Below are 14,374 nucleotides of genomic sequence, written 5' to 3'. Positions count from 1 at the left end.
ACATTTACTAAGTTGTGTAACCATCATCATAAATTAGTTTTAGAATATTTTTAGTTCTCCTAACAAGATTTCTTAAGCCCATTTCCACCCCCTGCCCCAGGGAACAATAATCCTCTTCCTATTTCTGTAGATTTGCCTTTAGGACCTTTCATATCAAGGGAATCATACAATACGCCATCTTTTGTGTCTGACTTTTTTTTTTTAGACAGGGTCTGTCTTTGTCACCCAGGCTGGAGTACAGTGGCACGATCATGGCTCACTGCAGCCTCAATCTCCCCAGCTAAACTGATCCTCCCACCTCAACCTCCCAAGGAGCTGGGACTACAGGTGCACACCATCATACTCAGCTAATTAAAACATTTTTTTTTTTTTTCGTAGAGATGATGTCTCATTATGTTGCCCAGGCTGGTCTTAAACTCCTGAACTCACGCAATCCTCCCACCTCAGCCTCCCAAAGTGCTGGGATTACAGACATGAGCCACCATGCCAAGCCTGGCTTTTTTCACCAGGCATATTTTTGAGGTTCATCCATGCCATGGCATATATCAGTGAGTTGTTCCTTTTAATTGCTGAGTCATATTCTATTGTATGGGTATACCACATTTTGCTAACCATTCATCAGTTGATTGACATTTAGGTTGTTTCCATTTTGGGCTATTATAAATAATGCTGCCATAAATACTTGCAGTCAAATCTTTGTGCAGACATGTGTTCTCATTTTTATTGGGTATCTGACAGTGGAGTTGCTAGATCATATGGTAGTTTTATGTTTAACTTTTTCAGAAAATGCTAACTTATTTTCCAAAGTGGCTGCACTATTTTATATTCCCATCCCCTCGAGATCCTGGCTTAGTCGGTCTGGGTGGTACCCAGCAATCTGCATAGTGAACTACCTTCCCAGTTAATTCTGACATAGGTAGATCAGAACTACTCCTTACATTGTATACATATGAAAAGAAAATGTGTGAAGAGAAATGATAGAGAAACTTATTGACATGTTCAGCATTTTGCCACAATACTAGCCTGAATGGGTACTTACTTTGGGAGCTGAGATAAACTTAAAAAGCCTCCACCACAGGGGACTCTCTACCTTGTAGCCAAGAGGAAGGATGATGGGAAAGAAAACTTACAACTCGCCACAATATGATGCTAGCTTGCCTCTCTTATACCTGTAAAACTGGTTGCCAAAATTTTTAACTTTCTAAATTATACCAGGTCTTTATAAAATCCTTGAGCACTGTTTTAAGACAGAAAGTAATGCAAGATTAAATTTAGTAGGTGGCTTTCAGATTGCATTTCCTTAAGAAAAATGTGGGCTCCTGGAGATGGGGAAATCACTTGCTGATTAGCTGACCTAAGCTTAGCATGCTGTTATTATAATAACTGCTCCTGGGGTGCAAAAGAAAAAACAAGCTGATTGTGATGCGTCTAATCACCCATGTCCTACTCGCTGTGCCAAGAAACTTTCAAGGGCTCAGGGCTTTTTACCTCCAATGAGAAAGACAGCACGACGTCTGACTTGGAGAGTTGGTTCTCACTCTCCTCGCCCATGTCGATGATGGAAGCATTGTGGCTGCGTTTGAGTTTCTGGAGCTTGAACTCCCCGCCTTTGGATACTGGCATGCTCTCCAAGTTGGCCATGAGCAGGTTGACAGATGACTTCAGCTCCTCAATGTACATGTTTTCCATTTCTTTGGATACAAACTTGGGAAATTTGCGTTCCTTGGGAAGAAAAAGAGAAGTATGAGCAGAGGAGTAAATAGGGAGCTGATTTATATAGAAGGTCTTTGTCTCATGGCTCAGAGTTAGGATCACATCTACTACTAGTGAAATTCACCCAGATTTCATGGCCTTGTGCTAGAAAAATGTTCAGCCTAGTTGAGTAGACAGCTGCCTGCCTGCTTGTTATTTATATATCCTAATAGGTAAGAAACACGTACATATAGTAAGAAACATTGAAATGCTTTATTATAGTTCTATTTTTCCCCCAGTTTTCTTCAGCAAATTTGATTTGTAGGAAGAAAAATGGGGTGTTATTTTTCAAATCTGGTTTCAGTTCAGGTTTTCTTTTTAGTAAAATGCAGTCATTTGTTTTTAAGTGAGGGAAACAGAAAGAGACCCTATTTCTGGATATCTACAGAGATTTTCTCACATGAATAATTCAAAAGAAGCTCATTTGAGATGTTTCAAACATAGTCTGTATCTATTTCTAAGAATAATAGTTACTGTTTTCAAGAAAAATTGAACCAAATTAATGAAGTGATGAAAAATTGTGATTAAAATTATTTAGAAGATAGAGCAATTTGGTATCATAACTGACCTCTATGTTTTCCTTTCTTGCTTATAAATTTAGATGTAATTGTAACATTGCTAACCATGCTATTTGTTTCTTCATACTTCTAAGTTCCCTGGAATATGCTTGGGATCAATCACCTTCCCAAACAATCATTTACCACTTGAAACATAAACTTGCCCTCCCAAGCCCTATTCCATAATTGATGGAGCGAGAAGCAAGCCAAGTCAGACTGACTTTTTTTTTTTTTTTGAAGTGACAGAAAAATCCAACTCAAACTGGCTTAAAACAACAAAAGAAGAATATCCTAGGGGTAGACCCAGCTTTAGGAAAGGCTGGACACAGGGCTCAGGTGATATCACCCAACTGAGATTTTTGTTAAAATCTTGGGTTTGGTTCCTCTGGGGTGGCTTCACGCTCAGTTTGGCTCCCTTATTGTCACAGAAATGTTGCTAAAGATGTGAACTGTACAACATCACATCATGCTGTCTAATGGAAGAGTGAATATTTCCTCTTGTAATATGCAAGGAAGATGGAGGCAGTCTTTCATCCCCAAATTCTCACCCAAAGTCTAACTCATGTACATGTTCAATTGGCCATATTATTGGCCAATTTGTATGGCTGTGCTGATTTGCATAGGCATAGGTTATGCCCTGTGTCCTTGTGGCTGGGAGTAGAACTAAACCTAGATCCCATGGAACATGAATTGGTATGCCAATTTTGTGTGGCAAAAAAATAAGCTGCTAATACATGGGCATCTGAGTCAAGATGAACCAATTAATTCTATCAAGTGCCCAGTCATCAATCAGATTTACTCTGTCAAGCAGTTGAACTAGCCTGAGAGACATTGAGACTACAACTGCCTGGTAGAACTGAAACAGTAACATCTTACAGACTCAGGGTTGGCTGCCACACTGGATCAGGTCAAAGCAGAAGAAGACACTTAAAAAGAAGAGAGAGAAAGAAGTAGAGACAAAGAGAGTAAAGAAGTAATGGAGGTAGGGACTGAAGGAGGGAGGAAAAGGGAGAGAAAAGAAAAGAAAAGAAAAGAAGATGCTGTCTAGAGTTACAGAAAAGAACTCTGACTTTTATCATTTTCTAATTTCCACAGGCCTAGTTATTTCTCCTGTATGTTGGTTCCTTAAGAATTTATTTTTCTTTCAGTAATTCCCCCACCCACCAGTTAGTTAAAAGGGTTTTTCTTCCTTGCCACCTCACAGCTTCAGTCAAATACAGAGAGTGGTTCTTCTCCATAGAGCTTAGAGATGTCGTTGTGCTGGTCCAGTGCCAGTCTTCTTCCTACATGAAGGCTGTCATAAGTCTTGTTCCCCTCTCTCCCTACCTCCCTGCATAACTAACAGCCTTCTTGTCATCTTCCATATTTCAGCTTCAAAATTTCACTTCCCTGGGTTGGGTCCTCCTGTTGTACTTGCTAACTCACCTTCTTGGTAGCAGTTATTGAAATGGATTGAATGTTTGTGTCCTTGCATAATTTATATGTTGAAATCCAATCCTCAATGTGATGGCATTTGAAGATGGGCCTTGGGAAAGTGATTAGGTCATGAGGGCTCTCGTGATGGAATTAGTGCCTTTACAAAAGAGGCCTCAGAGAGCTGCTCATTTGTTCCTGCCAGCATGTGAAGACCTGGTAAAAAGACAGCTGTCTATGAATCAGGAAGTGGGCCCTCATCAGACACTGAATCTGATGGTGCCTTGATTTTGAACTTTCCAGCCTCCAGAACTGTGAGAAACAAATTTCTCTTGTTTATGCCAACTATGGTATTCTGTTACAGCAGCCTGAATAGACTAAGACACTTGCTATAATTATAATTAATGAATCAATTGTGAAATTTGTTTAATGTCTGTCTTTCATGCTGGGCAATGATTCAGGACCATATCTATCTTAATACTCCTGTTGAATTTTCTGTATCTAGCATAAAGTTTGACACATAATAAGTATTCAATACATATGAATTGAGTGAATGGATCAATGGCTTGTCAAAAATGTCCATATTAAATATCAATGTAGCTAAAATTCAGTTGTGAGGGGGAGGTGGAGAGATGATAAATTAAGTTCTGGAAGAACACCGAGATTCTGCTTTTCTATGTGAATAAATACAGGGGTCTGAAATCCACTCCACAACCTCACAGTACCAGTTCCTTCTGGAACTTCTTAGTATAATCACGTCCTGCTTTTAAGACTGGGCTCAGCCCACTGTGTGGTGCTTTCTGAACCCGCTGTGGGTGAATGTGAGAGAAGGAGCAGGATGGATGCTTCTGAAATGAGATGATAGGCTGATGATCTTAACAAGAGCTACTAATGATTCATCACAAAAGAATCTCAAAATTCATATTTCTCTAAAACTTCCTGCGCAGTGGCCTTGAAGTTTTATCATTCCTGGTCTTGATCAGGGACAAGTGTGAACCTCAGAACTTGGATATCTTTTATGCAAATCCATCAAGATGCCAGGACTTGGTTGCTGGGTCCCCATCACTTGGAAAACATTTACTGCCACATACACTGTGTATGGTACAGAGTTAGGCATTAGGGGGATCACGTTGAGAGGATGTAAACTATCTTCCTTGTGCTTACAGCTACTGGGGAGAAAGATCTATAATGGAACATCAAAGTAGGCACTGTAATGGAAGTATAACATGATGCAAATCCTTTCTGAGAGAATCAAGGGTGGCTTCCCAGAGATAGTGACCTTTGGGATGAGGGTCTGATGGATAAAGAAGAGTTTGCCACCAGGTTGAGTTGGCTGAGATAGGGTCACAACTCTTTTTTCCTTCCCATGGAAAATACTATAGGCAACTATGAATCCAAGAAGGTCTATACAACTGTATATAGTTACACAATATTTCCTCATATTTTTTGGAGAGAGAAGGGAAGAGTGAGGTAGGTTAACTCTCTGGAGAGAGAAGGGAAGAGTGAGGTAGGTTAACTCATGGTCTGAGAGTAGTCCTTAGGCCCCATTAAAGGCTGTCATGGAGCAAAGTTTACATCCCAAGAGCTTGAAGCTCATTACACTGACCTGTATCTTGCCTCATGATACTGGGGCCAAAACCTCAGTGAACTTCATGGTATTTGGTGCGGGTGGGGGAACTTCGTAAGTGGGGAATTTCTGATTTTAATGCCAGTTGCTGGCTTGGTAGTTGCCAGGAGGATGAAGAAAAGAGCTAGTATTTGTGAAGTGGGTTCTTCTTGCTAATCAACTTTGAGAGATTCTTGTCAAGTGCAGTTCTTTCTATCACAACTTGTCTTAGGGACTCACTCAGTGCCTTTTAACTCCACAGTTCTGAGATTTCTGAGGAGACCCAGTGGTTACAGATACCACCATGCTGACTGAGAGTTAGCTCCAGCAAATTCTATCTAGCAAAATATTGGAAAAATCCAAAGAATGATCACTCGTCCCAGAACTTGGACAGTTCCTAATGACACCATAAAAAGAGGCTCATAAAAACTGAAGTCTGCAAGGAAAACAAGGAGATTTTTCTGGTCCAAGTACTTAAGCCTTGGGAAGAAATAGCATTCTATCAATCCAGGCTGAGGTTCTTGAGTGGAGCTTTTCAGTGGCAGACCCATTACAAACACATTTCAAAGCTGAAGTTGTGCCAAAATAAGGAAAATACAGTCGTCCATCTCTATCGCTACTTTTTCAAGCACAAAAATAGATTAGCCTTGACAGAAGAATTGTTTATTCATATTGCTTTATGAGAAACATAGCGTATGGGTGGGCAAATTCCTCCAAAAAAAAAATCTGCTGGCCATTTATTTTTGTTTTGGCCTGATAAGATTCCTCAATGGAGATAGCCTCCCAAGGACAATTCCCACTAGGGTTATTTATGCTCTGAGAGATTTTGGAACATCTTGAAAAATAGCATTTGAAAGTTCTAATGCTTCCCTTAGCTATTGGCTTCTCTTTTTTGGTTTTGGATTTTTACCCAGAAAGGATGAATGGGGTATGTGTAAATGATGACAAGCCTGCCCCCACTCAGAGTGAGGTTCCCTATAGACCCCAAAGGCTCAAATGACAAAAGCTGGTGGGTGATCAGAAGGAGGAATGTGACAGAAGGGCCCACGCTAGACACTGGAGCTCACTGACAGTGCTGCAGCTATTTAATCCAATATCTCAGACACTTCCTGGGCTTCTGTCATGTGTCAGGTGGTATGGCTGTCACTGGAGATGGAAAAGCCAGCCGAGAGGTGATGGTATGGGGGGGCATGCCAGAAAATGACCAGTTAGTGACACATGAAGTAACAGAGGCGTGCAGGGTACAAGGAGGGCACCAAGGAACTCATCCAGTCCATGACAGTGAAACAGACTCGACCCTGAATGCTGGGTCTGCTGCTTACTAGCTTTGTAAGTTTGGACACATTTCTTCACCCATCTGAATTTTGGTTCCCACATTTGAAATGAGGACAATAAACCTCATAGAATGATTGTGAAAAGTGAGAGATCATAACATGAATACGTTTTGATCACTGACACACACAGCCTCTCTTTATACACACACACATACACACACACCCCTTGCAAGCACTATGCTACTTACCATCACCACTACAAACAACAATACTACTAATAATGATGGTGCCTACAGTAAAGATAATAATGGTAGTTGGCACTTACTGAGTGCTAACTATGTGCTGGACACTAGGTGAAACACTTTACATGCTTTATTTTACCTCGTCTAACCCTTCCAACAACCCACTGATGCCCATGCTGCTATTTATCCCTATTTTTTGGAAGAAAATGAGGCAGAAATGTTAAGCAATAATTAGTAGAGTTAACCTTGAAACCCAGCAGAGTTTTTGTTCTTAGCCATGATAGGATAAGGCAGAACTATCTGGCTCCAAATGTCTATAGAGCTAAGGCGACTCTAGAGGTTCTCTCTGCATGGTGCACCGTGTATGCATCGCCTCATTTCATAGTGGTCAGCAGAAGGCTGGTGACAGCTGAGTCTTCCACAGCAATGGCCGTTCCACCATTGCCCAGCCAATGTGCACTGTGTAGGGTTAAGCACAGGGAGTAATGAGGACGGGGCCAGCAGACTAAATGAGAGAAAGAGGTCTTGGTATTAATTTGTCAAAGTCGGCATCACAGACATTAAAAGGCACTTTGGGCTCAGGCATTATAGTTTTCTAGGCTAGCTTATTTACCCAAGTGGTCTTACTTCCTCAGCTTTTATAAACTGGATGGACTTCCTTCCACTTGAACAAGCTTCAGAGGACCTCCCTGGCATTTATATTTTTCCATGAGCTCAGGTTTCCCTGGATTTTTAGCTACTGACAAAGGCCAGAGTCAAAGAGGGGCTCCCTGCACACACGTTTTTTTTTTTAACTTTTCAGGCAACAAAGTGAAATAAGTTCCTACTGTGTACTGGACATTTACGTTACTTCATAACACAGCACGGATGTCACGTCCAACATTATAAGTTGGGGGTTAGTATCTTTCTCTGGTAGGAGAGGATTCCATTTGCATCTGATTTCTGGCAATGTGTGGAACAGAACTTTTCCATCAGAGAACTATTTGGATATTATTTCTTATTGATATTTGCAATAGGGCCAGGATAGGAGCTACTAATTGTGCTCTGCATGGAATAGGGGTCTAAGTGGCATTTCCATATTTAAAACAATGGCTTGAAGAACCAATGGTGTTTTACATCTAGACCTCTGCCACTGACACTACAAAAACTGTATGATTTGTCTTAAATAATTAGCTCAAGAATTTTGGAATTTTACACTAAAATTCGGCCAAAAGAACTGGCAAATATCACAGCAGCACTAATGCCACAATCTGTCTGCTTAAGCTCAAATGTCAACTTTTGATCACACAATTTAAATAACTTAGACTTAATTCCTGGGTGAAATTTGGGAACACTTTAATATCAACATGAGAGGATTTGGGAAAATGTTTGAGCAGGGATTACTAAGTCTTTTCTACCAGCTTTTAAAAAATGCATTCATATCTCTTTCTGGAACTTTTAAGGCAGCATGACTGATGTTCACAGTGAGACAGTCTCAGTCTGATGTTCTTGTGCAGCCGTCTCTGTCTGATGATTCGTGAGATGCTGGTCTGATTGAATTGAAAGATTACAGTGCAAGGTCGTGGGTAAGGGAAAGTCAGCTTGCTCTTGCCTCCCTTCCCTCCTAGGAAGAGAGGACAAACATGTCTTTCAGTGGAAATATGTGATGATGAGGATGCTACTGGCAAAATAACCAGGGTCCCTACAATATCTTTCCCAGATTCTAAAAAAGAATCAAAGTAGAGAGGATTCTGAGTTCTAGGAGCCAAATCTGCCTAACGCTGCTGCTTCATTTGGGCTTCTGGATAAGCTGCAGGGAACACACAACAACTTCTAGTGGAGAAAAGAAAGCAGTTTCCAGGAGGGGGAACCAGCAGGGAGTGAAGAATGGTGGGGAGTCCTGTCCTGGAGTAAATTCCTGCCTCTCTTCTGAGGATTCTAAGAAATAGCATGAAACGTGGAATTAGACAACTCAGTTTTCTGCGTACTAGCTATGTGAACTTGAACATATGTAAACTTCTTGATTTACTTGTACTTGGGAGAATTAATGCAATGCCAAAGATTGTTCATCACGGGTCTAAATGAGATTTTATGTGAATTGCACAGCCACTGTCTGACTGACACATTTAATAAAGGACTGATTAGCAGAGAGAGAGGTCAGGATGAGGCAAGGTAAAAGCCTGGGTAAAGGGCATAATGGATCCTTGGATTGGCATGAGGAGGAAAGTGAGGGCCTATATTTGTGAAGATATTTTGTAATGATAGTATGCATACTGGTTAAGAGTGCAGACTCTGGCCATTGAGTGACCCTGGTCAGATTCTCTAATGTCTCTGCCTTAGCCTCCTCATCTGTGAAATGGGGATAATAACAGCATCCTTCTCATTAAGTTGTTGGAGGGTTAGATTCTCAAATGTAAAATGCTTAAAGAAGTATCCGGTACATAGGAAAACACTAGGTAAGTGACAGTTATTACTATTGGGTACACCTGGAGTGTTTCCGCATTCATAATGTCCACTCCACCTACAGTCCCACTTCTTCCCACCCTCACCCTAAATGATATATCCCCAGCATCCATATATTCAACAAGACCTTCACCCCTTTTCCACAGTGGATTGGTTAACTGCACCAGGGGTTGGCCCTTGAACCAAGTTGGGCCAGTGAGAGTTCTGATTCTTAGCATTGTGAATTTGCAGTGGATAAGAAAGAAATGATAATGAATGTGACACATGGAGATGGGAGATGCAGAGAGAGTCCTGATCACTCTGCGTGTCCTGGTTGTTCTTTCCTGGGCTCTGGCTGTAGTTCCTCCGCAGGCTCTGTGAAGTACTCCTCCATCTTTGATCTCCTCTTTTACATAAGCTTTCTTGAGTTGGTGCCTCTTATTTGCAATCAAAAGTGCTCTACCCATCTTTTAATTCAGAGAACAGAGTGAATTACATATGATGGATGACATCTATATCTAGGAATTTCTGGTTATGATATTTACAGGAGCTGACGTTCAGCCATATGGGTTGAATTGCACATCCTCACGAAAATTCACTGATGCTGGAAATAGAAAAATCGGGGCATGCTGAAAAGAAGCAGAGGTGCTTTGTCTCAATATCTCTTCATGAACTAGCCAATATCTGAGATCTTGATATTTTATTTAACATTTAGTGGAGGAGATATTTCACAATTTTCATTAGTATTAGCCAGGCTGGTTTAGGCAAGGGGAGAATTTATTTTTCTTGGGATCTGACTAAACTGAGGGAAAAGCAGGTACACGGCTGAAGCTTAAGAATAATTAGAATCAGGGACTTAAACAGATGTCCTCAGGATTGAGGGCTCCTTGACATCTCAGTGTAGACTCTGTCTCTGTTTCTATGTGTTGGTTTTATTCTCTCATCATCTTTTCCCTATATGGAAGAATTGAATATTGCTACAGGTATCTTTCTACCACTGGAAGACAACAGCCTTACTGACTCACAGTCCACAGGCCCTACGGACGGATTCATTGGTTTAGTTTGCATCAAGTTTCCATTTCTGGACCAATCACGTGTGGCCAGGGCAGGCTGGAAACTGTGACTGGTCCCACTTGGGTGAAGAAGAGCTCACTCCAGGACCAGTTAGCTATAGCAAGGGGGCCACTGGCATGAATGAACATTGCAGAAGAGAGTCAATTTCTGAAAGAACAGGAGACAGTAGAGGGCACTCTATCTCATAGAAACCCTCAATACCCTATACAAGGACCCTCTGAATATACTGAAATCATTTTCCATGCTCTGTAAATAATAATCAAGATCCACTTTAATTGCCTACTTCGTTGTCTAAGAATGCTTAGTTCTAAATTGTTAAAAATATCTCATTTAGCTTCAGAATACTTAGTGGTGGGAGTTGGGGGAGAGAGTTCTTTGATTTACCATTCAGAGATGAGCATCTTGGCTCATCTACGGTCTATTAAAAATTAAAATTACCCTAACACCAGTTTCTTAAATTAACAGGTTAAGCCTTAAAGTAAACAAAGCAACTAAATGAAAGGCGCCATGAGCTTGTTTTTGAGGTGTGTGTGATTTTTGTTTAGATGGGATGAATACTTATTAGTTGGAAATATACTCGTTCTCTAAAAGGTAGATGAATAGACCAAATGACCTCCATTTTCTGGATAATCCACCAGTAGAAAACATTTTTACAGGAGAAGTAAATTCTAAAGCTTTATTAATGTTTACCCTCACATTAAGTGGGATTTTAAAACATAACCTTTTATAATACTTTTAGCCAAATCCATAAGCGCATACTATTTTTAGCCACCAGGCTGACTGGATTATAAACTTTAAAGATGTCCAAAAACAAGATGCAAAACATTTCAGTAAAACTGCTTAAGCACAGGGGGATTTTGATGCTTCTTGGACTCTCTCTGGCTTCTCCTCCAGTAGGATCCTTTCCTATACCTCCAAGTCCAGAGAGGCCTCTTTCCATAAAGAGAAAAGCTCTACCCTGTGCCCACCCTCCCTGCTGTTTCTAATAACCCCCACCCTCATAGGCACACAGGTCCTGTGAATACAGTAGGAATCAGTAGGAGCCTGTTGCTATTTACAATTTTTATATTTTATTATTCATGGATTTTTTTTGGTATTAATTATAGTTTAAAGATACTTTACTGAAATATTGCTTATTTTGATTACTGGAGGTCTGCTTAAATTTTGCACCTAAGAGAAGCCTGGTGCCAGCCCTGATATTCAGACAGACTTGAGCTTAGGGTGTGGCACAACCTCTTTGCTGGTGCCCAGCAGGTTCAACCTGGACTTCCCCATCTCTAAACCAAGAATGATAACTGAAATATCCTCGGAGGGCTGTTTTGAGGATTGACTGAGTTGGTACATGTGAAGCATTTAGCATGCTAGACACAGAATCAGCACTCAACTAATATGACTGGCATGACTACTATTAATAATATCACAGATGGCAGGGATAGCAATAATGGTAGATAACATTTAGCTGTAGTCATCAACAGTAAGACATAACCTCAACCCTTGAGGAGTTCAATATACTGGGAGACTCAGACATGTAAACGAATGATCACCATTCAATGAGCTGCTATAATAAAGGTTGATATGCAGTCTGACGAGAGCACAAAGGTGGAAAGGACTAACTGCTAAGCTCTTAGAGAAGGTGTTTTAAGTCAGGTACTGAAGGCTGAGTAGGTGAGTTTGCTAAGTGGAGGGGAGAAAAATGGTTACTCCAGGTTGAGACACCAGTGGGTATAAAGACACCAAGCCTGGAAAGGGTCTGATATATTCGGAGGGAAACATTCTCTGTGGTTGGACTGGTGAGTTCTGGTGGGAAAGTTGTGCAAGGTGAGGCTAAATGAAAGGGTAGAGTCTGTTGGTTAAGAGTCTTGAATATCATTCTAAAGAGGTTAGATTTTGTCCTGGGAGCAATGAGGGAATCTATTGAAGGATTTTGAGGTTCTGTTTTGAGATGTTTATATATGAGTTTTAGCATGGCAACTGTGTGCAGGATGGATAGAAAATGGGGGAATTGGAGCCAGGGATACCCATTAGGAGGCTATTGTAACATCCAGGTGCTGAAGATGAGGGCCTGGATCAAAGCACCAGTAGTAGGGTTGGAAAACAGTCAAGAGATCTGACCCACATTTAAGAGGCAGTCACTGGAGGCAGGGTGGCTGATTGAGTGTGGAACATTGCAGGGAGGAAGGAGAAATTGACAATGGCTAGGAGGTTTCATCCACAGCGATTGGGTAAAGAACACGAGAAGAGGAGTAAATATAGTTACGTGTGTGGGGTGGGAGGAAGAAGACAAGGAGCTGGCTTTTGAACACATTCAACCTGAAATGCCAGGAAATGTTTAAGTGGAAATGTTCAGTAGACTGTTGGAACTATGAGTTTGGAACTCAGAAGGAAGGTTGGAGGTCTGAGCTTGGGTATTCACTGGAGCATAGGAAATGCATGAGGTATCTCTGGGAGAGCTTGCCTTGAGAAAGGAGGGTTGAAGGCCCAGTGAGGGTGATTGTCCTCATCTTTCCTCCTCTCTGCTTCTCAGCTTTATCCTTTAGAGGCTGTCAATAATCAGTGAGCTTCCTGAATGGGACTTTGGCCTGGACCCCAGCAAACAACCCCGATGTCTCCTTACCCTGGCTATTTGGTCTGCCATTTGTAGACGTCCATCCAGCTCTCGTCTGATCTGGGCTGCTTGCTCGTCTGGATTGTCCAGCTGCACAAAAGCACAGACATTGAGACTTTCAGTTTGGGTCACAAATGCCAATAAACTCAGGACATTCCATTTTACACCCCCTGCACTGTGCTCCATGGATATATTTCAGTTACAAAAAAATTCTTGTAACCGACAAATCCAGTCTGAGTGAAATCCCAAGTTAATTCTTCTAGGCAGAGCATGATGTGGTAGGCAGTTGCTAAGACAGGCATTTGAATGACCTTGAAAAAGAATCATGAATCTCTTCTGAACTGTTAGGGAGCAGTGTTTCTAATGAGGACCCAATGCACACTTCTTTTTGGCCCAATGAAGAAAGTGCTTACACGGCAGATGTACAAGGAAGGAGATGGGAATATAACTATTAGAAATGTCAGGAGCAGACATAGTGCATATCCCCAGTGCACACATGACACGGGTCCAGCCGTTCTCCACCTCTGGACCATGGAAGATTAATAAGTCATTGCATTCCTTCTCTTTGAACCCTGAGACCTCAACCAGCCCTCCAGATGGCTACTTCCAATCAGCTGGTGTTGATATCTAAGTTGAAATCTATTCCTGTCCTCCCTGATGATGAGAGCTATTTGGATAAAAAGATCAGAACACCCGGGCACAAGTAGGCCTGGACAATTCCCTAACTTCTCTGTTTTCAGTTTTTTCTATCTAAAGAAAAAGGGGTCAGTTATGTAGTCTTCATCCCTTTTACATATTTCTATGACTCTTAGAAAGGACTAGCAGACATTTCTGTAAAGGGCCCTATATTCAAAACTTTAGGCTTTGAGGGTCATAAGATCTCTGTTGCAATAAATCGACTCCTCCCTTGCAGATGAAAACAGCACTAGACAATATGTAAGTATAGATAATATATAAGTGAATGTAAGGGCTGTAAGTGAATGAGACCCACTGTATTCTAATAACATTTTATTTACAACAGGTAGCAGGCCATAGTTGCTCATTTCCATTTTATGAGTTGAAACTATTATTTTCAAGCAAAGCTACCATCATCTTTCAAGTTGTATTGAGTCTGCTTATTCAGCAAATTATATTTTATTCACAGAAAAGTTTACTAAGGAGCAGTGGCATTCAAATAAATTGGTTCTCATTCCTCTTTTTAGTATATATTAATTCAAAACAAAAAGTAGCATAAGAAATATGTGAGTTTTCTAAGTCCCTTTCTTCTAAAATCAATTTTAGAAGAACGTTTTAAGCTCCCTGCCTATAAAAAAAAAAAAAAATAGATTCTCACCTATGCTGTGAAATGATATAGCAAATAAGTTATTTGGAATATGATATAAACAATAACACTAGAAAATGTATGGTCATATTTTTGAAGCATCATGATT

General features: G+C 40.8%; 1 protein-coding gene across 3 annotated transcripts in view; it reads right to left on the bottom strand.

Moving 5' to 3' along the window:
• CADPS (calcium dependent secretion activator) overlaps window positions 1-14,374 on the bottom strand; it is a 494,204-nt gene that overhangs the window by 257,129 nt on the left and 222,701 nt on the right. For all 3 annotated transcript variants that reach the window (XM_009200417.4, XM_009200423.4, XM_009200406.4), the window contains exons 4-5: window positions 12,954-13,034; window positions 1,489-1,722 (exon numbers count right to left, since the gene is read on the bottom strand). In XM_009200417.4, coding sequence (XP_009198681.3) covers window positions 1,489-1,722; window positions 12,954-13,034 — 315 coding nt within the window. The remainder of the gene's footprint in view (window positions 1-1,488; window positions 1,723-12,953; window positions 13,035-14,374) is intronic.

This window comes from Papio anubis, chromosome 2 (assembly GCF_008728515.1).
Source record: "Papio anubis isolate 15944 chromosome 2, Panubis1.0, whole genome shotgun sequence".
NCBI classification, from domain to species: Eukaryota; Metazoa; Chordata; class Mammalia; order Primates; family Cercopithecidae; genus Papio; species Papio anubis.
This window is presented reverse-complemented; position numbering and strand designations above follow the sequence as displayed.